Source organism: Nothobranchius furzeri, chromosome 17, assembly GCF_043380555.1.
Source record: "Nothobranchius furzeri strain GRZ-AD chromosome 17, NfurGRZ-RIMD1, whole genome shotgun sequence".
NCBI classification, from domain to species: domain Eukaryota; kingdom Metazoa; phylum Chordata; class Actinopteri; order Cyprinodontiformes; family Nothobranchiidae; genus Nothobranchius; species Nothobranchius furzeri.
The window spans coordinates 55,265,899-55,290,898 of NC_091757.1; the positions used below are offsets into that span (position 1 = coordinate 55,265,899).

Here is a 25,000-nt window from a genome sequence, read left to right on the forward strand (position 1 = left end):
TTGATTTATGTTATGCTGTATCTTACTAAATAAATTAGGACAACAAAAGTTACATTTGCCCATTTATTTCTATAACAATGGATATAAATATCCACAGATAACATTGGCAAAAAAGTATAATCATCATTAAGTTCTTAGAACATGTTGTACACACATTACAATACAACTAGCCATAGCCATATCTATAAAAACAGGCAATAACATGTCAACATTTTTGTATACATGCTGTGAACATTTGTGTATTCAAAGAACACAAAAACTACTTAAAACAATGGATAGAAGTATCCAGATAAATAATGATACATGATCACCATCGTGTTTCTAGAACATGTTGTGAACATATTGCAATATTACGAACCTCAATAACCTTAAAACAGTCAAAACAGTGGCATTGACATATCAACAAAAAACACTATTTTTCCATACCGCGATGTAAAAAAAAATTTGTACTCTTGGTACAGACTCCTTGCCTCTTAGGGTCCCTCACCCAGTCCATCAGTTCTGTAGGGCTGCTCCACAGCAACATCCTGAAAATAAAACAATCACAATAAAAAACTCAGCTAATTAAGACAGATGAAGAGGGAATGTGAAGTCAATGGAAGTCAAGGAGCGCAACACAAATGAATATTCCACGTATCCCAGCCATCTGTGGTCCAGACATGGACATTTTCTTGGACCAAATGATTACATTTAAGGGAAGGTCAACCCTGAAGCTGTTCAAGCCAAAAAATATATCTGACAAATATGGTTAAAAAGCATTTGTGTTTAGTGAGGCCAGTATAAAAATCAAAAAATAAGTGTGTTTGTGTTTGTGTGTGTGTGCACATAGCTTTTGGATGGATTCTTACTTTCTTATTGTTCATAATGCCCTAGGTTTGTGTTCCGTTGATGCATTTGTGTGTACATCTTACTTCTGTTGGCTGTTCCTGGTTCAGTTTGCTGATTCAGACAGCTTGTTTGTGAAAAGTTACATTCTGAGAGAGAGAGATTGGGCCTTACAGCCATTTTAAACTGCTAATATTTCATTAGTTTGTTGTTGAATGTTACAATTTTAATATACTGCACAACTACATAGTCAGGTAACAGCAAAAAAAAAGAAGAAGAGTTCACTGACCTGAATGGATATATCAAATTGAACTGAATTGCAATAATCGGTTCTAAATCTTGAGAATCTTAATCAAATCGACTCTTGAAATTTGAATCGATAGCCAACTCTATTCGGCACCCATCCTTAATCCCTGTGTGAAAATAAAAATCTTTTCCCCAAGAATTTATCCTTGCATGGTTCATTTAATTTAAGGTTCATCTTGACCTGGAATGCTGTTCAACAAATTATTGACAATAAACGATATTATTGTCGACATTATCAAGACCAAAATAACCACTAATGTAATGTAAAAAGCCGTAGCATTTGGCTTTGCAATAAGGTTCGTCATTCTCCTCACGAGGCTCACTTGTGGCTCCGCTTCCTCCCAGAGACACAAAGATCCTCAATGTCTCTGACAGGATGCTTCACTCCCTTCATTTTGTCCTGCTAAGTCACTAATGCGCCCAGGTGCAAACGCCTATGTTAAAACAAGAAAATATTTAAGTAAAATAAAATACCACAATGGTGTGCGCCACAGGGAAACAAAGATGAGGCTTCTTTATAACACTATAAAGGTGTTTATAACAACCGTTGTGACGTACTCGACCAGATACAAAATTAAACAATAAGTAGGAAGAATATAAATTTCTCTTCCATCAAACATCTATGCACTGTGCTTCCATTTAAAATATCCATGATTGGGCTTCTTTTTTGTTCACAATTCAATCGGTGCATGATTATGTTGCTCAGAGACACATCTGCGAATGTATCGTCTATCGTCAGTTATTGGACTGACAATTGGAGGTTGGAAAAATTATACAAATCGCCCAACCCCGTTACAAGTGTAGCATGCCATTAACTGTAGTGATGAGTGAAGATGAAGTTTCTTTGCATAAAGTAGCCAGGGGTGCCAAGGAATGTTGCACATTCCATTTCTCTGGCCAGCTTTTCCTCATTTCAGCGTTTTTCTTTGTTTTTGTAGTTCCAAATCCAAGACTATGATCTGTTACAAACGCACATAGCCTACAGCATGAGCACTCTGGTCACATCCAAGCATTAGGTCATAGATTGTGAGAATAATTCTAATAATATAGCCAGTAGGGATGTGGATCTTACAACAACTCATGATTAAAGTCTATTCCAATTTTTGACAAAAACATCTGGCTTTTAACTTTTATTAGCTGATGATAAAGTATCTCTTACGCACAAGTTATTAAATTGTGCGCACGAGAAAATTACTGGTACGCACAATATTTTTGTTGCTCATGTCCCCTTATGGGCTCCATATGTTTACGCTACTTTTGACAAATAAAGACCAAACCCATCTTCATAGATGTAGTGACCAGTATCAGAACCTCACCTTAAGCTAGCTGTTTTGCCAGTCAAATGCAGAGAAGGCGTTCATGAATGAAACGACGCGTGGATTTATATCCGTTGTCTTTCTCTTCACAGTTCTGCCAGTTTTTCTGCTCGTCTGGACCTTGGCTGTGCACTTGATGGAATTTGGATTGATCCTGGCAAGGAACCTAATAGAAATGAAAATATAGGTTAATATAACTTATGGACAGTTTGGTGAGCACATCATCATAACAAAAGTCCTCTCAGAACAGATCAAAAAGCTTATAGAAATCAACTTGAAAGGATAAGAAATTTAAAGCTGCTATCTTTAATCTGCAAAATAAGTAATCTAACAGATTTTTTCATGCCTATTAACATTTTAACACAACATTCTTAGAAATATTTTGTGGAGATTAAAGAAAAACATAAATAATTAAGTGGTTCTTTTGTCTAAACTTCAGCCAAAAACATGGATTGGTCCAAAACCAATGATTAAACAATCCCACCCGACAAACAGACTTCTGCATGTACGTGGCTCCATGACTCATTATGCCTGTAGCACATTTTGCAGCAGAACATCACCGCACTTCCTCAGTGGGGCATGGCCTAGGACTGCTACTTGATAGGAGGGGTGAGAGTTCTGAGTGAGTAAGCTAGTTTATTTTGCAGATTACGAATAGCAGCTTTAGAGTCAAGGTGCAGCTAAAACATAGTAATGATTTTGGCGCCGATTGGATATTTAGACTTACAGCGTTTATTGTCCTGAATGAACATATTTGTATGAGCAAATGATTTTAGTTATTGTCCGACTGTTCTAATTTTAAATTACTATTCTTTCAGCACTATGAAGAGTTCTAAGATTTTTCTAAATATTTGTAAATAAACTTGAATTTAATTGTAGCTCAAAGTTAAGTTAGAATGTTATTAGCAATACCTCTGAACGAATTCCAGTGTTGTGACTGCTTCCACCTGATATTCTATGTTGAATACATAGAAACTGGCAAACAGGACAGCCAAGGCAGTTGTAAAATCCGGTATGGGAGGCAAAAGTGGGATTACAACTCTGCCCTCTATGGATAGCATCCACTTGTTCGCAGACCACATAGTGTCTCCTGCAATAATCAAATATAAAACAACAATTGAATTACAAATAAGTAATGTCTGATACATAGTTCACATCAGACACAGGTGATGCTAAGCATCGTGGAACAAAGAGCGCTTCTATTCGGCGCCCTTGTTGACTTATGGTGTCGTTCACAGCAGCTGTGAAGCACTGGGAAGGCTCACGCCATGTGGCAATTATTTTGGCGTGTGCTCTATTTTTTATGAAAGGGAGCTGCATCAGTTCTGACAGGAAGTCAAAGACAGAAGAGGCAGGCCATGAAATTTAACAAAATAAAGCTAGTTTTCAATTAAAACACCGATTGATAAATGCAATCATATTTGTGTATCTAAACAGACTAGAGATGAAAATTAAACACACCCATTCCCGCAGTGTAGGCTGAACTATGGGGAGGGGGAGAACCTGTTTTGCTTAGATAAACAAATACGTTTAATTCAAAGATAAATATATACAGTAGCATTGTTTCATACCAAAAACACAAAGTTATTTACGAACCCAATTTTAAAGGAATTGGTCTAATTACACAAGAGCTGAGCAGGATCGGCGCAGTTTCCGAAGATATAAATAGGTAGGGTGTGTGCGTGTGCACACACAGAACAGCAAAGGCACGCGGGGTGTTTTTAAACAGGAAAAGAGCAGTAAATGGGGGCTAATACCTGGTAAACATAGTAAAAAAAGAAATGCAACAGCTGAGCAGAAGCGCTTGTTGATTGCGACGGAAAACTTTGTGCCTGATGTGAATAGAGGAAAAGCAGGCAGCACACAAATATCGTGAGCGATCTGCTTCGCAAACCCTCTTTCCTGGCAAAGTGTTGCTGTGGCTGAGTGGGCAGGAGGTTGGCTGGGGATGATCATTGTCTCGTCCCCAGCCAACCAAGTCATTGTTGGAATGTTCTCCCCGGGCACTGCAGTAATGACACTTCCTCACTAGTCTTAATGTCAACTTAGGATTTATTTTTCTATATCTGCTAGGGCTGTCGCGGTTGAGGAATTCCTCCTGCGGTGATTCAGGGTGGCTTAATATTGCGGTGTGCGATATTATTGCAGCCCTTTTTTTATTGCAGTACTATCTAAACATAATGTTTACACATTTAAAAAAGGTTAAAAATTGCCGTGCCTTCTTTTATAACACTTTACTGAATGCAGATCAAAGGGCAGTAACAACACAGATCGCAGTAACGTTTGTTTCTCTGACAGTCGGAGTCCGACTGAACTTAAAAACAACAAAATTCAGGAGGTTAAACTTTTAAATGCAAATTTGGCTGCAGCATCTAACAAATAAGAAACAAGTCCCCATTTTGTTTAGTTGTTTAAAATCAAGCATAAAAAATTACATGTACCGTGCGCGCGCGCGCCGGGGGGCGGGCGCACTATCATCTCACTTTCACACACACGAATGACGGTGATTTATAGCTCGGTCACGTCCTTGTTACCCACAAGGAAAACCAGCATGTTAACCATATACGGTTTGAGAGAGGATCTGAGAGGGGTGGCAACATTTGCAGCAACACTGAAAACCCTCTCGGATGGTGCGCTCGTTGCACTAACGCACACGTACTTGCGTGCGACTCTGGCGAGCAAAGGGAATCTCTCCCGGTTGTTGCTCCACCATGTCAGGGGGGTTTCTTTAGGGTGGATGTGTTCCTCCTGCAGGTAGCGAGTGAGCTCCAGCTCGGCTCAAACTCTCTTCGGGACGGTTGCAGAAGCAGTGCTTGTCCGGGACTTCAGCAGGTCTCCGAGCATTTATTTATTTATTTTTTGCCGCTGGTGGCAACTCTGTCTCGGCCAAGGACTCTGGCTGCGCAGCAGCTGACGTACTGAAAACCAAAGTGCTCCCACAGGAGCGAAGTAACGTTTCGTTTTGATACCAGTGCAGCCATCCTTCTCAACATGCATCATTGAGTTGAACCAAGTTCAGTAATCGCGGTGGCGCATGATGCAGCGCGGTGGGCTTCTTCATATCGCGATATTTCATTTTTGCGGTTACCGCGACAGCCCTAATATCTGCTTTTACTAAATGACAGTTTTACCAAGTGCGATGAGCCTTGGGGTGCTTGGGAGGACGAACTGTTCCTCTGCATCAGCAGGAGTTGTTGTAACCTGATGAATTGAGATGAACAAAATGCACAATTAAACTTTTTACAAAATAAATAAATAAAAACACAGTAAACAGTGTTTAACACAGCTTAACAGACTCCTTTTTAAGTTTTACAATTGGCAAATGTAGAAGACAGTCCCTGGTATATCCACTGAGGCTCAGAGAGAACAGGACAAAACGCAAAATGGAACAACTAGGGATGCTTTGATCACATTATTTTGCTCTCGATCTAATACTCCAGTAAAGCATTAGAATGAGAAAGAAAAAGGAAAAACACATCTAAGTTGTCTTTTAATTAGGCCCGGGCAGCAAAGCGCTGCAAAGGCCTCTTGGATTTCTAGTGTTCATTAAGGGTTCGACCCACAGGAGGCGACATGCAGGAGCGGTCAGCGGCAAAAGAGCAACGTGCTCTGTTCCAGTACGTATTGCAAATTTTCCGTTGTTTTGACTGACCGTCAATTTGGAGGGAATTTAAAGCAGTTCATAGTTAAAAGGCAGCAGTTATGAAGTCTCGCAAGGTTTTGCTCAAGTTAAGTAAAAAAACAATCAATTTATTTGCTAGTTTTACAAATTATAGCCAAGCAACTTTTTACCTCTTACCGCTTACCTCTCTGGCAGATTTTTTTTTTACTCAAAACTAGAAAATCTGGATCATAGTAAAGAATGTTTAGCTATTTTTAAGTAATGTTATTTTTCTGGGGATTTTTTTTTATCTGTTTGGACTAAAAAGAAAAATGTTTAAAAAGGAGTGTTTTTACTTTCTTAGAAATCAGTTTTTGCAGTGCAGTCTTTTTCATATGTAGTTCATTATGCAATAAAGTGTTGGATTTTTGTATCGGTATGAGATCAATATCGACCAGGGCTTAATTTGAGCCGGATCTCGCCGGAACAAGATCCAGGAACTGTCTTATTTTCAAAGGACCGTTCTGGCAACTGTCTGCTAGGATCCGGCAACTCGCGCAACCAACTTGTGCTATACGCATGGTTTGAACTACGGGTCAGCTGAAGGGACCCCGACTCACCCCAAAAGAAGACAGGCTCCCCTGGAAGCCCTCAGCTTACACACCCAGGGGAGCCCGAAAACGATCCTGGTTCTACTGATATTACATTATTCATGCAGACTCTCCGGAGATTATAGGTGCAAAGCTCTGATCGTTGATGTGCTCCAGACATCTGCGTCCTGAGCACGGCCACAGTAACATTATCCAATTAGGTGTCACCACCTCAAAAACAAATTTAACACGCGATCGTTCATGTCGGCTCATTTCCTTTTATGTTTTCTGTCTGTTATTTGTGCCTGATGCTTTTCGCTGCTGTGGAGCGGAGCGCATCACCTGTTTTGTCCTCCGGTGACTTCATCACCAGTGTGGCTGGTGCGCAGACTGCTGTTTTTGCGGTCGGTAGATCTTTTAGAACTGCAGTTCAAAGGTAACTCATAAGGTGAATATATATGAACCCAGGTAGCAGTTTCTCTTTAGGATTGAGAGTAGATGCAGGAAGATAATAAACAGACAGGACAGAAAATAGTCAAATGAAAACAAGTTAGTTTTTGTACCTGGTGGTTGCAACTTCAGACACCATTGAAGGTAATCAGACGTGAGGAACAGAAAATGAAATAATTATTTTAATGTTTAGAGCAGCAGGAACTCTGACAGGAGCACCTGTGCGGCCGCTGCGTAGGGGGAGGGGAGAGTGCTAAAGCAGGGGGACAGTAAAGATGCTGAAACTACTGTTGTCAAAGGAGTTGTGTTAACTTAGAAAATGTGGGCGCAATTTTAATTGTCAAAAACTCCAGCGGAAACACCCCCCCCCCCCCCCCCCCCCGCCCCCCCAGTATTTGCGTTCCGGGAAGGTTTGATTCACAAATTGAGCAATATCGACTGATACTAAATCTCAGATAATGGTGTCAAAAGTGAAAAAAAGTGTATTGGTGCATCCCTATTTACAATTAACAAAGAACTTTTTACATTAAGAATTATTTAAGACCAATATAATAACTTACATCAGCAAGGATGAAAAGGGCGTCCTCTGCTTCCTTGAAATGGGTCATCATCACCAGGAGTGCTGCAAGACCATCTGTGCCCTCTCGGTTTGCCTTTAAAGCATCTTTCAGAAGAGCTTTAACTTCCTTGGTCCAACTCATCACCTGACATCCGAAGTACTCCAGGAGCCTCTTCCCCTTTTTATCCATGTCATCCTTCAGTCTGGTGTACAGGTCAACACCAGTCAGGGTAGTGAAGTGGGAAAGTAAGAGCTTCCAAGACAGGAGAAATGGCCACCGTTTACTTATGTCCAGAATGCTGGGAGGTGGGTCAGCATTGATGTCTTCTCGCTGTTTTGAATATGTGTTTGTCATAAGTTCCTTTACCCTTCCTCTCTCAGCTGCCTTTGGTCCATCTTGAGTAAAAATATCTATCATTTCTTTCCTCTTTTCTTCTAGTGATTGAGCCGTTTCCCCCTCTGGATACTCCTGTGGCTGCCAGTTAATACAACCATAACTGTCGATTTTAGCACATTTGGCAGTTGGTGGCGGCTGGTCATCATCACTTGTGTCTGACCTTCTGGGCCTCCTCAGGCGGGAGAGTGTGTTGTCTCTGTTAACATATTCAACTCTGGTTTTCAGCTGCTGCAGTAAAGTGAAGTATCCACATCCAATAATTTCTCCCTCATCTGTTTTATCTAAAAAGCTGCCAGGATACATCTGAGTTATAGCTTTTGCTACTGTTGTGCAGTCTTTTCGTGTCTGGTTCAAGCAGTGTTCTCTCATGGAATCAACAATGACTTTCACCATGTGTCTGCGATCCCCTGGCTCTGGACGATTACCATCATCAATGGCTCTTTTGAGAGCGGGCCTCATTTTGTCCCATTGCACCTGAAAACCGTCTACCCATTTGCTGTGTCCTTGTGGACTGGTTAATGGACTGGTGTAAGGCTCATTTGAAAATGAGCTAGAGGGGGAAGAAACGGGTGAGGAGGTGATAGGCTGAGGACTTTTTGGATCTGCATAACAAATTGACATAGGCACAAAAAACATAATGGTTAATTTTGTTTCATTCCAACATTTTTCATCTTAATAGTCATTATCATCAAAATACAATAGCAGTGAACATAAACATGTAGGCTAATTGAGACAGCTTACGACTTTTGAAAGAATTAATCAATCTTCTGCACTGAATGGGCGATAGTAGGTGACTGATGTCTGCCTCTTTGATAAACTGAAGATCATCTGGCCCTTCCACACCCAATGTGGTTTCAAACTCGTGAATCACTGCTTCCACCTTCTCTCTCTGTAGCTGTGGTAGCACGCTCTGTATTTCATGCTCAATGGAGTCCATGTCTTTTACCTGTAACACACTGAATGGTGCAAGGCAATCAAGTTCAGACTAAACTGATTATATGTGGCCAATGGATAGTAGTCTGCAAGACTGTCCATAGACACACACTCGTAATGAGCATCATGACTGTTTTGTAGACAGTGTACACCGAGATCCAAAACACGGACTGACTGGTACAGCTCAACAACAACATACACACATGACTGATTAATCAGTATGAGCACAATTTTCCCAAACTTGTAGCCTGTGTCATTTTGGTTGACAACAATAACCATGCCTCTTTGGTACAGCGTCCCTTTAAATGTAACAGAGGCTGTTTCAAAAGTGTTCTCTGGATGAAGGACACGGAGACTGGCAGCTCTCTGTATTGCGATCTGGTAGAGTTTGTCATGGAACTTCATGGATTCCCCTATTTGAAGCAATGGCGGAAAGAATCTGCCAGCAAGCAAGTAAGCTTGCAGCAACTGGTGTCTTTCAGCTAAAGTGCTGCAGAGATTTTTAAAATTATGAAGCTTCCTTGCACACTGTTTAAAATAACTGTGCTTGCTTTCAAAACGCAGCGTCCATAATCGAATAAGTGGACCAAAATGGAGGATAAGCGCAGGGTAGTGAACAAGGTAATGATGTTTGGGTTGCAGTGAATTTCCTGGGAATTTTTTTCTTCTCATTTCAAGGTACTCCTCAATAAGCATCTGAAGATATGCAACTTGGTTTTTGTGGATCTTCGGTGCACATATTAGCTCAACAACCTCTCTCAACTTGAGACACAACTGCCAAACATCATTTTCAAGGGGATTTTTTATTCTGTCCCCAACCATTACAGGAAGGAGACGCAAGAGGCACCAGTTCTGAGCAGCATGGCCACCAAGCTTTTCGCCATCTGCTTTTACCTCACATGGTTTATTGTTGGCATCGCTGCCTTTGTAGGGGAAATGTGATATTATCCTGTTTATGTGGTTATATGTGAACTGTTTCTCAATCTTTACTAAGTGCTTTATATATAGAGCAAGATCAACAGAAACAATCCCTTCAAACAGATCGTGACCCAGACATGGAGGGAGGCCTGGCTGGCAAACATGAAAATACTTCAGCTGATTGAACACAGAGTCAAACTTTACCCCGTATGCCATTTCCCCCTCTGCCACACAGTTTTTGTAGGTCTCTACTGATCTAGCTGAACCAGGTTTTGTTGGAGATTGCTCCCAGGTTTCCCTGTCAATGAGGCAATATCTGCAAAAGTATCTGCTTCTACTGAAGTTTTCAGTAAAACCTCCAATGGAATGAGATCCTAGATTATCTCCTGTTATGGCCAAAACAGTACCCCTCACATTATTCCCTCTAGGACCATGAATACCACTGTCTTCAATTTCTTTCAGGTCATTAACTGCAGCACAAAATACCTTTTCTTGGCCAAAAAATTTGAAGTCCTCCTCCCTGCACAACAAAACTAGTTGCATTTGGTCAACGGAAGACCTGTTGTGTGCCGTGATTTCTGCTAGCGTCAAATACATAGCCAAGATCTTGTGCTTCTTTCTGCCAGAACCAAGGGGGTTAGCAACTTCAAATGAATCTTGATATAAGATTATACCTACTGAGGATGGTGATTCATTTAATAATTTATTGTTTTTTATGATTTTACCATCTCTCAGATCTTCGAGGAAATCAGGAGTTGATGTTTCAGATTTTGCTTGGAGATATTGCTCTTGAACTGATCCTTGGCTAAGTAATGCCTTGAGTGTCTCTTTAATAGACACATACTGGCAAAATCTCTCTTTTCCATTTCTGTCAATACCCAGGTAAATCGCTGTTGGCTCAACATAATTGAATTCACGCTTGAAAAGCGTTTTCCGTGTTTGATCACTTCTAAAAACTCCTTCATTGCATCTTTTCATCAGGTAGTTTTTTGACAGATTATCAATGAGATTTCTGATTTCATTTTCAGGCACATTTAACTGAGTCAAATCTTGATGCAGCTTAGACAAAAGATGGGCTGTGCTTGAACTGTGCACCTGCTGGAACTCTTCAATTATTTTTTGAATCACGCTGGTAGGCAGCAGCATTTTAGCCTGCATCTGGAGATAGAACAAGGCCAAACTGGTCATGAACTCATTCTCATCTAATTCAGTGTCACCATCCAACACTTCTGCTTCACGATTGTCATGTAAACCTGGTTGAGCTGTTTTAGTCATTTCAGTGTCCATCGAGCTAGCTGTGCTGGCAGCAGCAGCAATAGAGGTGCAAATTATTGCTTTGTGTTTCAGACTGATGTGTGAGGTGAAAGATGAACGGACAGAAAAAGTCTTTGGACAGTTATCAAAGGGGCAAGGCACTTTTGTCCCACCTGACTTGTGTAGCTGCAGATGCTCCCATAAGGTTGCTACACACTCTGACACAAAGGTACACCCCTCAAATTTGCATGACAAAGCCAAAGCATGTCCTTGCGTTTGCGCCCTTGATTTAACTGTGGTCGTATGAACTCTGTACATATGCTTTTGAAGAGCAATTACTGTTGAAAAAGCAGAAGGACAATTTGCATAGCCACAGTGAAATCTAATGTTAGCGACATTTCTGTGCATTTTAACATGTCGAATAAATGCGGGAGTTGACACAGCTTTGAATTTACAAACAGTACACGTGTAAGACATTTTGAACCAGAACGGCAGTTAACTCAAACTTATCCTTTCTCAAATATCGGTGACTAGTCTGAGCAAGCAATGTTTGACTAAAAGTCAGTAAAGAGAAAGGACACTTACATGCAGTGATGCTCCACGCATCTACGTCGAGAAAACAGTCTTCGTCGTCCTGCAGCAGACTGGAGAACGTTGCGAATCCCTTTATTCCTGCAGCTGAAGTTCTTTCCTCTTGTTCTTTTTCTTTCTTGCCGCTGTTCGGTTAGAACCGGTTAGAACACCGCCAAAGACTGCCGCGCAATTGTCGGCTGGACCAATGAGCAGCCCAGCGGCGCTGGCTACAGCTTGTGAACCGTGATCACGTGAGCCAGGTGCTTTCCCGGGCATGAGCGCATGAATACTGGGACTCGAGATGAATTACCAGTAAAATACACCATTTATAAATAACAGTAACTGCATGTTAGTCATCACCTACATCGCAAAATGCAGTTAATATTATTATCTATCTGATCTGACCGTTTTCCTGAATAGTTAATGAGTTGTACTGTGGAAGGCAGAAGAAAAAGTAGTTCCTAGTAACTGGGTTTAATACAAAGACTGTAGAAAAAAATTATATTTGGTACGGTATAATTCAGAAAACTAATTCTGAGACTTGGTGGAAGCAGCAAAATGCAATCAACTGAAATATAATTAAAATTTTAATAGGTTAAAATGCTGTGAATAATAGTTTAAAGTATTAATAATTTTTATTTCTGCACATATCTGTGTGGTGCCATTTAAAATCAAACATAATTTTTGCAGCAATTAAGTTAAACTAGAAGAAGGTAAAAAATAGGTGGTTCATTTTTCTAAGTAATATTTTCACCATGATTATTCAAACATTTATAAATGTTAAAGTTTCCAGCTAAATAATAATATTACAAGCCAAATGTTTAATTTAGACTTAAATGCTTATTTTACAAATTAAATAATTAGGTCACACCAACGTATTTAGTTTGTAATCTGAATATTTAACTTGGAGCAAAACATTTACTTTACAAACTAGCTGCTATGACTCAATATCCACATTGTGGGACATAAGGATTATTCTATTCTATTCTATTCTATTCTACACAAATTTCAGCCTCATAGGTCAAATAGTTTTAAAGTTATTCATTTTCCCACCATTTTCTAAATTCAAATTTCAAAGAAATACATTTTGGCTGCCACGCAGCAACCTTTGACCCCAGACTCAGGTCAGATGATCCCCAGGGGTCGCTTTAGAATAATCTTATCGATCAATCAGTCAATCACCTTTATTTAGAAAGCTCCTTACAGGCATGAAACATGCCACCAAAGTGCTGTACAATAAAAATAAAAACATATAAAACCAGTAAAAAGTTTAAGAAACAAACAATAAAAACATAACAGCATATAAAAGCGTAGACGTAACGGCATCAGCTAACCCATAGAGTTAAAAGTCAGTTTTTCAAATTGTTTGAAGCTTTGCCTGTTGGCTTGTGAAGAGACCCTATCAATCACCCCAAAACATAACTCTGCAAGAACTTTGGAAGGCCAAGTAGACCCCCAGAGGTCCCATCATAACTGCACCGAGATATGCGGGTAAAGTACGTTTGATAAGCAACATACTCAGATTTCATGTTTAAATCTCAACGCATGAGTTGTGTTGAGTTGTTAGACAAAAGCAGGCCAAAAGGCCACTTCAATGGCTGACCTCTGTGACTTTTGACACTTCCCAAGGTGCTGCGAGTCTAAAAATTTGCACAGTGTATGGCTCGAGCACCACAATCTAGACATTAAAATTTCAGCTCCTTAGGTCAAAAAGTTTGGGAGTTATTCATTTTCCCTACATTTTGTCATTTAAAATTTCATAAAGGGGATTTTTTGCACATTGTGGTGACCTTTGACCCCACTGAAGCCAAACTCAGACCAAGTAATGGCCTTAGCCCCCCACATGATTATACTCAATTTTGATATTAAGAAAAACCTGTTTGACAGTGTTGTCTGTTTTGATGTTTAACTTTGAAACAAAGGGAGCCATTCCTAACCATTGCTTTCATGTCCTAAAGTACACAATATGTTACTGGAAATGTCATATTACTAGATATTTCTGTAGTACCATTCAGGTTACTATAACACCCATCCATCCATCTATTTTCACCCGCTTATCTGGAGTCAGGTCGCAGGGACAGTAGCCTAAGTCGAGAGGCCCAGACTTCCCTCTCCCCAGCCACTTGGGCCAGCTCCTCCGGGGGAATCCCAAGGCGTTCCCTGGCCAGGTGAGAGACATAGTCCCTCCACCGTGTCCTGGGTCTACCTTTAGGCCTCCTCCCAGTTGGACGTGCCCGGAAAACCTCACCAGGGAGGCGTCAAGGAGGCATCCTGACCAGATGCCCGAGCCACCTCAACTGGCTGCTCTCCATGTGGAGGAGCAGCGGGTCTACTTCGAGCCCCTCCCGAATGACAGAGCTTCTCACCCTGTCTCTAAGGGAGAGCCCAGCCACTCTGCGGAGAAAACTCATTTTGGCCGCTTTTATCCGCGATCTCGTTCTTTCAGTCACTACCCAAAGCTCGTGACCATAGGTGAGGGTAGGAACGTAGATCGACCGGTAAATGGAGAGCTTCGCCTTCTGACTCAGCTCTCTCTTCACTACGACAGACTGGTACAACGCCCGCATCACTGCAGATGCAGCACCAATCCGCCTATCGTTCTCACGCTCCAGTTTTCCCTCACTCGTGAGCAAGACCCCGAGATACTTAAACTCCTCCATTTGGGGTAGGACCTCATCCCTGAGCCAAAGAAGGCATTCTACCCTTTTCCAAATCAAGACCATGGTCTCAGATTTAGAGGAGATGATTCTCATCCCAGCTGCTTCACACTCGGCTGCGAACCGCTCCAGCAAAAGCTGAAGATCACGTTCTGATGAAGCCAACAGGACCACATCATCTGCAAAAAGCTGAGAACTGATCCTCAGGCCACCAAAACGGATGCCCTCCACACCTTGGCTGCGCCTAGAAATCCTTTCCATAAAGGTTATGAACAGAATCGGTGACAAAGGGCAGCCTTGGCGGAGTCCAACTCTTACTGGGAACGAGCCCGACTTACTGCCAGCAATGCGGACCAAGCTCTGACACCAGTCATACAGGGACCTAACAGCCCGTATCAGAGGGCCTGGTACCCCATACTCACGGAGTACCCCCCACAGGGCCCCCAGAGGGACGTGGTCAAACACCTTCTCCAAATCCACAAAACACATGTAAATTGGTTGGGCAAATTCTGACACACCCTCCAGGACCCTCCTAAGGGTATAGAGCTGGTCCAGTGTTCCACGGCCAGGACGAAAACTACATTGCTCCTCCTGAATTCGAGGTTCAACAATCCGACGGACCCTCCTCTCCAGAACCCCTGAATAGACCTTACCATGAATGTTCAGGAGTGTGATCCCCTGTAGTTGGAACACACCCTGCGGTCTCCCTTTTAAAATAAGGGAACCACCACCCCAATCTGCCAGTCCAGTGGAACTGCCCCCGATGTCCACGCGATATTGCAGCCAACACAGCCCCACAGCATCCAGAGCCTTAAGGAACTCCAGGCGGATCTCATCCACCCCTGGGGCCTTGTCACAGAGGAGCTTTTTAACCACCTCAGTGGCCTCAGCACCAGAGATTTGAGAGCCCAACTCAAAGTCCCCAGACTCTGCTTCCTCACTGGAAGACATGTCGGTGGGATTGAGGAGGTCTTCGAAGTATTCTGCCCACCGATCCACAACGTCCTGAGTAAGAGGTCAGCAGCACACCGTCCCCACTATAAATAGTGTTGGTAGCGCACTGCTCCACCCCACCCCCCACCCCCCCAAGGCGCCGGATGGTGGACGAGAATCTCCTTGAAGCCATACGGAAGTCTTGCTCCATGGTCTCACCAAACTCCTCCCACGCCCAGGTTTTTGCCTCAACGACCACCCAAGCCGCGTTCCGCTTGGACCGTCAGTACTCGTCAGCTGCCTCTGGAGTCCCACAGGCCAAAAAGGCCTGATAGGACTCTTTCTTCAGCTTGACAGCATCCCTAACCACCGGTATCCATCAGCGGGTTCGGGAGTTGCCACCACGACAGGCACCGACGATCCTGCGACCACAGCTCCGGTCAGCCGCCTCAACAATGGAGGCACAGAACAGGGTCCATTCAGACTCAATGTCCCCCGCCTCCCCTGGAACATTTTGGAAGTTCTGTTGGAGATGAGAATTGAAGCTCCTTTTGACAGGAGACTCTGCCAGGGTTTCCCAGCATACTCTTGCGATACGTTTGGGCCTGCCTGGTCTGACCGGCATCCTCCCCCACCATCTGAGCCAACTCACCACCAGGTAGTGGTCAGTTGACAGCTCCGCCCCTCTCTTCACCTGAGTGTCCAAGACATACGGCCACAGGTCAGATGAAACAACAACAAAGTTGATCATCGAGCTGAGGCCAAGGTATCGTAGTGCCAAGAGCACATATGGACACCTTTATGTTTGAACATGGTGTTCATTATGGACAATCAATGACTGGCACAGAAGTCCAACAACAAAACACCACTCGAATTCAGATCAGGGGGGGCGTTCCTCCCAACCACACCTCTCCAGGTCTCACTGTTGTTGCCCACATGAGCGTTTAAGTCCCCCAGCAGAAAGAGGGAGTCACTGGAAGGAGCACTCTCCAGCACCCCCTCCAAGGTCTCCAAAAAGGGTGGGTAGTCTGAACTGTAGTTTGGTGCATAAGCACAGACCGCAGTCAGAACCTGTCCCCCCCACACGTAGGCGGAGGGATGATACCCTCTCATTCACCGGGGTAAACTCCAACGTACAGGCACCAAGATGGGGGGCAACTAGTATGCCCTGCTCGGCGCCTCTCAGTGGGAGCAACTCCAGAGTGGTAGAGTGTCCAACCCCTCTCAAAGAAACTGGTTCCAGAGCCAGAGCCATGCGTTGAGGTGAGACCGACTATATCTAGTCAGAATCTCTCAACCTCACACACCAACTCAGGCTCCTTCCCCACCAGAGAGGCGACATTCCATGTGCCAAGAGCCAGCTTCTTTAGCCGAGGAGCAGACCGCCAAGGACCCCCGCCCTCGACTACCACCCGTCACACGCTGCACCCGACCCCTTTGGCCCCTCCCATGAGTGGTGAGCCCATGGGAAGGGGGACCCACGTTTCCTCTTCGGGCTGTGACCGGCCGGGCTCGCCAACGTATCCCACCTCTAGGCCTGGCTCCAGAGGGGGGCCCCGGTGACCCACGTCCGAGCAAGGGTACACAGTTTCCATTGAATTTATTCATCATAAGAGGTCTTCAGGCTGCTCTTTGATCCCTCACCTAGAACCTGTTTGCCATGGGTGACCCTACCAGAGGCATAAAGCCTCAGACAACTTAGCTCCTAGGATCATTGGGACACTCAAACCCCTCCACCACGGTAAGGTGGCAGCCCAGGGAGAGGCTATACCCAATGGTTATATATGATGTTACTGCAAATCTTTACAGTAATATACTGGTTGCTATAATTACTTAAAAATACATTGTACAATTAAAACAATTACTGTGCATTTTTACAGTATCATGTTGCTTGATGTGGTTTCCCGAAGTACACGATGTCACTCTGAAATTACCTTTGGTTGTAGTTTTACACAGTACGTGATGAGTTACTGTGACATTTTACAGCTGGTTGAGGTTTCTATAGTACACAATATGTAACTGAATTTCAACAGTATACTGTAATGGTTACTGTGAGCTTTTAAAGTATTTACATGTTGTTACAACAATAAATAATATGTTGCTTTAAATTCCAATATATTATTGTGAATTTCTACAGTACTGTAATAGGTACTGCAATTCCCTATGGTACACATGTTACTGTGAATTTAAATTATTATTGTGAATTTCTGCAGTATGTTTTTATCCAGTACACAATAAGTCATTGTGAAATTTCTCACCACTGTAAAATCTTGTTTTGTTTTGTACAGTAGTGATTATATTACTGTGACTTACTACAGTAGAACTTGGTATGCTGTGAATTTATAAAGTATTGCATGTATTACCATAATTTATGCAGTAATTTTACACTACTGTAAATGTTTGCATTTTTTTTCTTACAGTAGTAATTATATTACTGTGAATTACAACAGTAGAACTTGGTCTGCTGTGAATTATACAGTATTGCATTCATTACTATAACTTATGCAATTATTTCACACCACTGTAATTTAATTCTCTGTTTTTTACAGTAGTGATGATATTACAGTGACTTACTACAGTAGAACTTGATCTGCTGTGAATTTATACAGTATTGTATTTATTACAATGATTTATACAATTATTTCACATCACTGTAAAATCTTGTTTTGTTTTTTACAGTAGTGATGATATTACTGTGACTTAATGCAGTAGAACTTGGTATGCTGTGAATTTTTAAAGTATTGCATGTATTACCATAATTTATGCAGTAATTTCACACTACTGTAATTTCTTTCTCTGTTTTTGACAGTAGTGAATATGTTACTGTGACTTACTACAGTAGACCTTGATCTGCTGTGAATTTATACAGCATTGTATTTATTAGTGATTTATACAATAATTTCCCATTACTGTAAAGTCTTGTTTTGTTTTTTACAGTTGTGATGATATTACTGTGACTTAATGCAGTAGGACTTGATATGCTGTGAATTTTTAAAGTATTGCATGTATTACCATAATTTATGCAGTATTTTCATACTACTGTAAATTTTTGCTTTGTTTCTTACAGTAGTGATTATATTACTGTGACTTAGTACAGTAGAACTTGGTCTGCTGTGAAGTTTTACAGTATTGCATTTATTACTGTGATTTATACAGTACTGCAACAGTTACTGTCAATTATACAGTATTTTACTTTAAATACATTCACAGTGAGTTACTTTACAGAAACACAGTAAATTACTGTGTAATTCACAGTCATTTTTTACAGTGTATCTATCTACAGTATCTATCTACAGTATCTATCTATCTATCTACAGTATCTATCTACAGTATCTATCTATCTACAGTATCTATCTATCTACAGTATCTATCTATCATCTATCTATCATCTATCTATCATCTATCTATCTATAGTATCTATCTACAGTATAATCTATCTATCTATCTATCTATCTATCTATCTATCTATCTATCTATCTATCTGTCATCTATCATCTATCTATCATCTATCTACAGTATGTATCTACAGTATCTATCTACAGTATCTATCTACAGTATCTATCTACAGTATCTATCTATCTATCTATCTATCTATCATCTATCTATCATCTATCTATCATCTATCTATCTATCTACAGTATCTATCTATCTATCTATCTATCTACAGTATCTATCTACAGTATCTATCTATCTATCTATCTATCTATCTATCTATCTATCTACAGTATCTATCTACAGTATCTATCTACAGTATCTATCTATCTATCTATCTACAGTATCTATCTACAGTATCTATCTATCTACAGTATCTATCTATCTATCTATCATCTATCTATCTATCTATCTATCTATCTGTCTAATCTATCTGTCTAATCTATCTATCGTATCTATCTACAGTATCTATCTACAGTATCTATCTACAGTATCTATCTACAGTATCTATCTATCTATCATCTATCTATCATCTATCTATCATCTATCTATCATCTATCTATCTATCTACAGTATCTATCTATCTATCTATCTACAGTATCTATCTACAGTATCTATCTACAGTATCTATCTATCTACAGTATCTATCTACAGTATCTATCTACAGTATCTATCATCTATCTATCATCTATCTATCATCTATCTATCATCTATCTATCTATCTATCTACAGTATCTATCTACAGTATCTATCTATCTACAGTATCTATCTATCTATCTATCTATCTATCTATCTATCTATCTATCTATCTACAGTATCTATCTACAGTATCTATCTACAGTATCTATGTATCTATCTATCTATCTATCTATCTATCTACAGTATCTATCTACAGTATCTATCTACAGTATCTATCTATCTATCTATCTACAGTATCTATCTACAGTATCTATCTATCTACAGTATCTATATATCTATCTATCTATCTATCTATCTATCTATCTATCTATCTATCTATCTATCTATCTATCTATCTATCTATCTATCTCTCTATCTGTCTAATCTATCTGTCTAATCTATCTATCGTATCTATCTACAGTATCTATCTATCATCTATCTATCTATCTATCTATCTATCTATCTACAGTATCTATCTACAGTATCTATCTATCTATCTATCTATCTATCTATCTATCTATCTATCTATCTATCTATCTATCTATCTATCTATCTACAGTATCTATCTACAGTATCTATCTACAGTATCTATCTATCTATCTATCTATCTATCTATCTATCTATCTATCTATCATCTATCTATCATCTATCTATCATCTATCTATCTATCTATCTATCTATCTATCTATCTATCTATCTATCTATCTATCTACAGTATCTATCTATCTATCTATCTATCTATCTATCTATCTACAGTATCTATCTATCTATCTACAGTATCTATCTACAGTATCTATCTACAGTATCTATCTATCTATCTATCTATCTATCTATCTATCTATCTATCTATCTATCTATCTATCTATCTATCTATCATCTATCATCTATCTATCTATCTATCTACAGTATCTATCTATCTATCTATCTACAGTATCTATCTACAGTATCTATCTATCTATCTATCTATCTATCTATCTATCTATCTATCTATCTATCTATCTATCTACAGTATCTATCTACAGTATCTATCTACAGTATCTATCTATCTATCTATCTACAGTATCTATCTACAGTATCTATCTATCTACAGTATCTATCTATCTATCTATCATCTATCTATCTATCTATCTGTCTAATCTATCTGTCTAATCTATCTATTGTATCTATCTACAGTATCTATCTATCATCTATCTATCTATCTATCTATCTATCTATCTATCTATCTATCTATCTATCTACAGTATCTATCTACAGTATCTATCTATCTATCTATCTATCTATCTATCTATCTATCTATCTACAGTATCTATCTACAGTATCTATCTACAGTATCTATCTATCTATCTATCTATCTATCTATCTATCTATCTATCTATCTATCTATCTATCATCTATCTACAGTATCTATCTATCTATCTACAGTATCTATCTATCTATCTACAGTATCTATCTATCTATCTACAGTATCTATCTACAGTATCTATCTACAGTATCTATCATCTATCATCTATCTATCTACAGTATCTATCTATCTATCTATCTATCTATCTATCTACAGTATCTATCTACAGTATCTATCTATCTACAGTATCTATCTATCTATCTATCTATCTATCTATCTATCTATCTATCTATCTATCTATCTACAGTATCTATCTATCTATCTATCTATCTACAGTATCTATCTATCTATCTATCATCTATCTATCATCTATCTATCTATCTATCTATCTATCTATCTACAGTATCTATCTATCTACAGTATCTATCTACAGTATCTATCTATCTACAGTATCTATCTATCTATCTATCTATCTATCTATCTATCATCTATCATCTATCATCTATCATCTATCTATCATCTATCTATCTATCATCTATCTATCATCTATCTATCTATCTACAGTATCTATCTATCTATCTATCTATCTACAGTATCTATCTACAGTATCTATCTATCTATCATCTATCTATCATCTATCATCTATCCATCATCTATCATCTATCTATCTATCTATCTATCTATCTATCTATCTATCTATCATCTATCTATCATCTATCTATCTATCTACAGTATCTATCTATCTATCTATCTACAGTATCTATCTACAGTATCTATCTACAGTATCTATCTATCTATCTACAGTATCTATCTACAGTATCTATCTACAGTATCTATCATCTATCTATCATCTATCATCTATCTATCATCTATCTATCTATCTATCTACAGTATCTATCTACAGTATCTATCTATCTATCTATCTATCTATCTACAGTATCTATCTACAGTATCTATCTATCTATCTATCTATCTATCTATCTATCTATCTACAGTATCTATCTACAGTATCTATCTACAGTATCTATCTATCTATCTATCTATCTATCTATCTATCTATCTATCTATCTATCTATCTATCTATCTATCTATCATCTATCTACAGTATCTATCTATCTATCTACAGTATCTATCTATCTATCTACAGTATCTATCTATCTATCTACAGTATCTATCTACAGTATCTATCTACAGTATCTATCATCTATCATCTATCTATCTACAGTATCTATCTATCTATCTATCTATCTATCTATCTACAGTATCTATCTACAGTATCTATCTATCTACAGTATCTATCTATCTATCTATCTATCTATCTATCTATCTATCTATCTATCTATCTACAGTATCTATCTATCTATCTATCTATCTACAGTATCTATCTATCTATCTATCATCTATCTATCATCTATCTATCTATCTATCTATCTATCTATCTACAGTATCTATCTATCTACAGTATCTATCTACAGTATCTATCTATCTACAGTATCTATCTATCTATCTATCTATCTATCTATCTATCTATCATCTATCATCTATCATCTATCATCTATCTATCATCTATCTATCTATCATCTATCTATCATCTATCTATCTATCTACAGTATCTATCTATCTATCTATCTATCTACAGTATCTATCTACAGTATCTATCTATCTATCATCTATCTATCATCTATCATCTATCCATCATCTATCATCTATCTATCTATCTATCTATCTATCTATCTATCTATCATCTATCTATCATCTATCTATCTATCTACAGTATCTATCTATCTATCTATCTACAGTATCTATCTACAGTATCTATCTACAGTATCTATCTATCTATCTACAGTATCTATCTACAGTATCTATCTACAGTATCTATCATCTATCTATCATCTATCATCTATCTATCATCTATCTATCTATCTATCTACAGTATCTATCTACAGTATCTATCTATCTATCTATCTATCTATCTACAGTATCTATCTACAGTATCTATCTATCTATCTATCTATCTATCTACAGTATCTATCTACAGTATCTATCTATCTATCATCTATCTATCATCTATCATCTATCCATCATCTATCATCTATCTATCTATCTATCTATCTATCTATCTATCATCTATCTATCATCTATCTATCATCTATCTATCTATCTACAGTATCTATCTATCTATCTATCTACAGTATCTATCTACAGTATCTATCTACAGTATCTATCTATCTATCTACAGTATCTATCTACAGTATCTATCTACAGTATCTATCATCTATCTATCATCTATCATCTATCTATCATCTATCTATCTATCTATCTATCTACAGTATCTATCTATCTATCTATCTATCTATCTATCTACAGTATCTATCTACAGTATCTATCTATCTATCTATCTATCTATCTACAGTATCTATCTACAGTATCTATCTACAGTATCTATCTATCTATCTATCTATCTACAGTATCTATCTACAGTATCTATCTATCTACAGTATCTATCTATCTATCTATCTATCTATCTATCTATCTACAGTATCTATCTACAGTATCTATCTATCTATCATCTATCTATCATCTATCATCTATCCATCATCTATCATCTATCTATCTATCTATCTATCTATCTATCTATCTATCTATCTATCTATCTATCTATCTATCTATCTATCTATCTATCTATCATCTATCTATCATCTATCTATCATCTATCTATCTATCTACAGTATCTATCTATCTATCTATCTACAGTATCTATCTACAGTATCTATCTACAGTATCTATCTATCTATCTACAGTATCTATCTACAGTATCTATCATCTATCTATCATCTATCATCTATCTATCATCTATCTATCTATCTATCTACAGTATCTATCTACAGTATCTATCTATCTATCTATCTATCTATCTACAGTATCTATCTACAGTATCTATCTATCTATCTATCTATCTATCTACAGTATCTATCTACAGTATCTATCTACAGTATCTATCTATCTATCTATCTATCTACAGTATCTATCTACAGTATCTATCTATCTACAGTATCTATCTATCTATCTATCTATCTATCTATCTATCTATCTATCTATTAGGGCTGCAACTAACGATTATTTTCATAATCGATTAATCTGTCGATTATTTTTTCGATTAATCGGTTTGTTATTGTTTAGCTATTTAACCTATACAAGTGATGAATACATTTCAGTTAAGAAAAAGAAAAACATAAGAGAATTGTGCAGTTGACTGCAATCTATTTTATTGCACATGACCACAGTCAGCAGTGTAAAATGAGCTAAACAGTGCAAAATATCAGTCCAGAATAATTTTTTGGCATCAAAATAGGTAAATTCCATAAAAAATAATGTAGACTCTGGAATAGAGTTTGTAAGTGGTATGCATTGCTGGGGGTGAGTGTCTTGTTCCCCATGTAGTTGTCCATCGTTGCTTGTTTTTTTCTGCATAAGAAACACAAATAAACTGAATTAAGTACACATATAAAATAAAGCAGCACACACACTACAACACTAAATCAATATTACATTATTTGAATTAATTAACAATATACAGTGATCATTTATTTTGACAAAAATGTGTTGTGAGGCGTTTTACAGCGTTAGATAGTAAAACAGCCTTTTAATAGTTAAAAAAAGGACTTTCTGAATTTCTCCTGTATTTAAAAATTGAAAGCGTACAACTATGCCGCGTTATATTCACCTGGACACAGCTCGTCTGTATATTTTTCTCCGAGAAAGTTGTCATTTTTTGAATGAGGAACACAGTTATGGGTTTGTGCCGTTTTTCTCTTAACGAGAACATTCTTATAAACAGACGTGCTAAATTTGGCAAGCGCATGATTCACAACACGGAGGAGATTCACGATTGCATCTAGTCAATCAGAAGTAGAACACCGTAAACTGACGCGGCAAAAAAAAAACATGTTTAACATCCACTATAACGAACTCAGCTAACACTAAGTCCCAAATGTGATCTGCGTTAGCTTGTTTATTTTCTGTTACTTACCGGACATTCCTCTGCTGCATCAGCCCCCACGTTTTCGTCTCAAATGTTCACTTAGGGACGTCGTGCTTCCGTCGTGCCATGGTTTTTGCATATTTTGTAGGTCACCGGTCTTTTCAAGGCATCTAGTGAAGTGCTCCCATACTCGTGAGGTTTTTGTCCGGGGTTTCTCTTGTTTTGTCGCTTCTATTTTTCTTCCGTATTTGTTG

At 38.8% G+C, this 25,000-nt stretch overlaps 2 protein-coding genes and 1 long non-coding RNA gene across 4 annotated transcripts in view; 1 reads left to right on the forward strand and 2 right to left on the reverse strand.

Moving 5' to 3' along the window:
• rassf2b (Ras association domain family member 2b) overlaps nt 1–25,000 on the forward strand; it is a 128,968-nt gene that overhangs the window by 34,718 nt on the left and 69,250 nt on the right. The window lies entirely within an intron of this gene.
• Nucleotides 438–8,981, reverse strand: LOC129155801 (sterile alpha motif domain-containing protein 3-like). The gene is made up of 6 exons (XM_054735534.2): nt 8,786–8,981; nt 7,649–8,646; nt 5,579–5,648; nt 3,360–3,537; nt 2,448–2,613; nt 438–527 (listed from the first exon to the last, which is right to left on the reverse strand). The coding sequence occupies exons 1-5, from the start codon at nt 8,979–8,981 to the stop codon at nt 2,454–2,456; spliced, it is 1,602 nt and encodes a 533-aa protein (XP_054591509.2). The 3' UTR covers nt 438–527; nt 2,448–2,453.
• Nucleotides 24,006–25,000, reverse strand: part of LOC139063653 (uncharacterized) — a 1,021-nt gene continuing 26 nt past the window's right edge. The window contains exons 1-2 of the long non-coding RNA XR_011517027.1: nt 24,795–25,000; nt 24,006–24,229 (exon numbers count right to left, since the gene is read on the reverse strand). The exon at nt 24,795–25,000 is cut by the window's right edge and continues 26 nt beyond it. This is a non-coding gene — a long non-coding RNA (uncharacterized lncRNA). The remainder of the gene's footprint in view (nt 24,230–24,794) is intronic.

What these genes read in the sequence shown, in the direction of transcription:
- LOC129155801 (XM_054735534.2), bottom strand. Translation starts at nt 8,981, where the DNA reads ATGGACTCCATTGAGCATGAAATACAGAGCGTGCTACCACAGCTACAG. An exon ending in CCCTTTTCATCCTTGCTGAT is followed by an intron (nt 5,649 to 7,648) that starts GTAAGTTATTAT and finishes TCAATTCATCAG; the next exon opens with GTTACAACAACTCCTGCTGA. An exon ending in CCCAAGGCTCATCGCACTTG is followed by an intron (nt 3,538 to 5,578) that starts GTAAAACTGTCA and finishes TGATTATTGCAG; the next exon opens with GAGACACTATGTGGTCTGCG.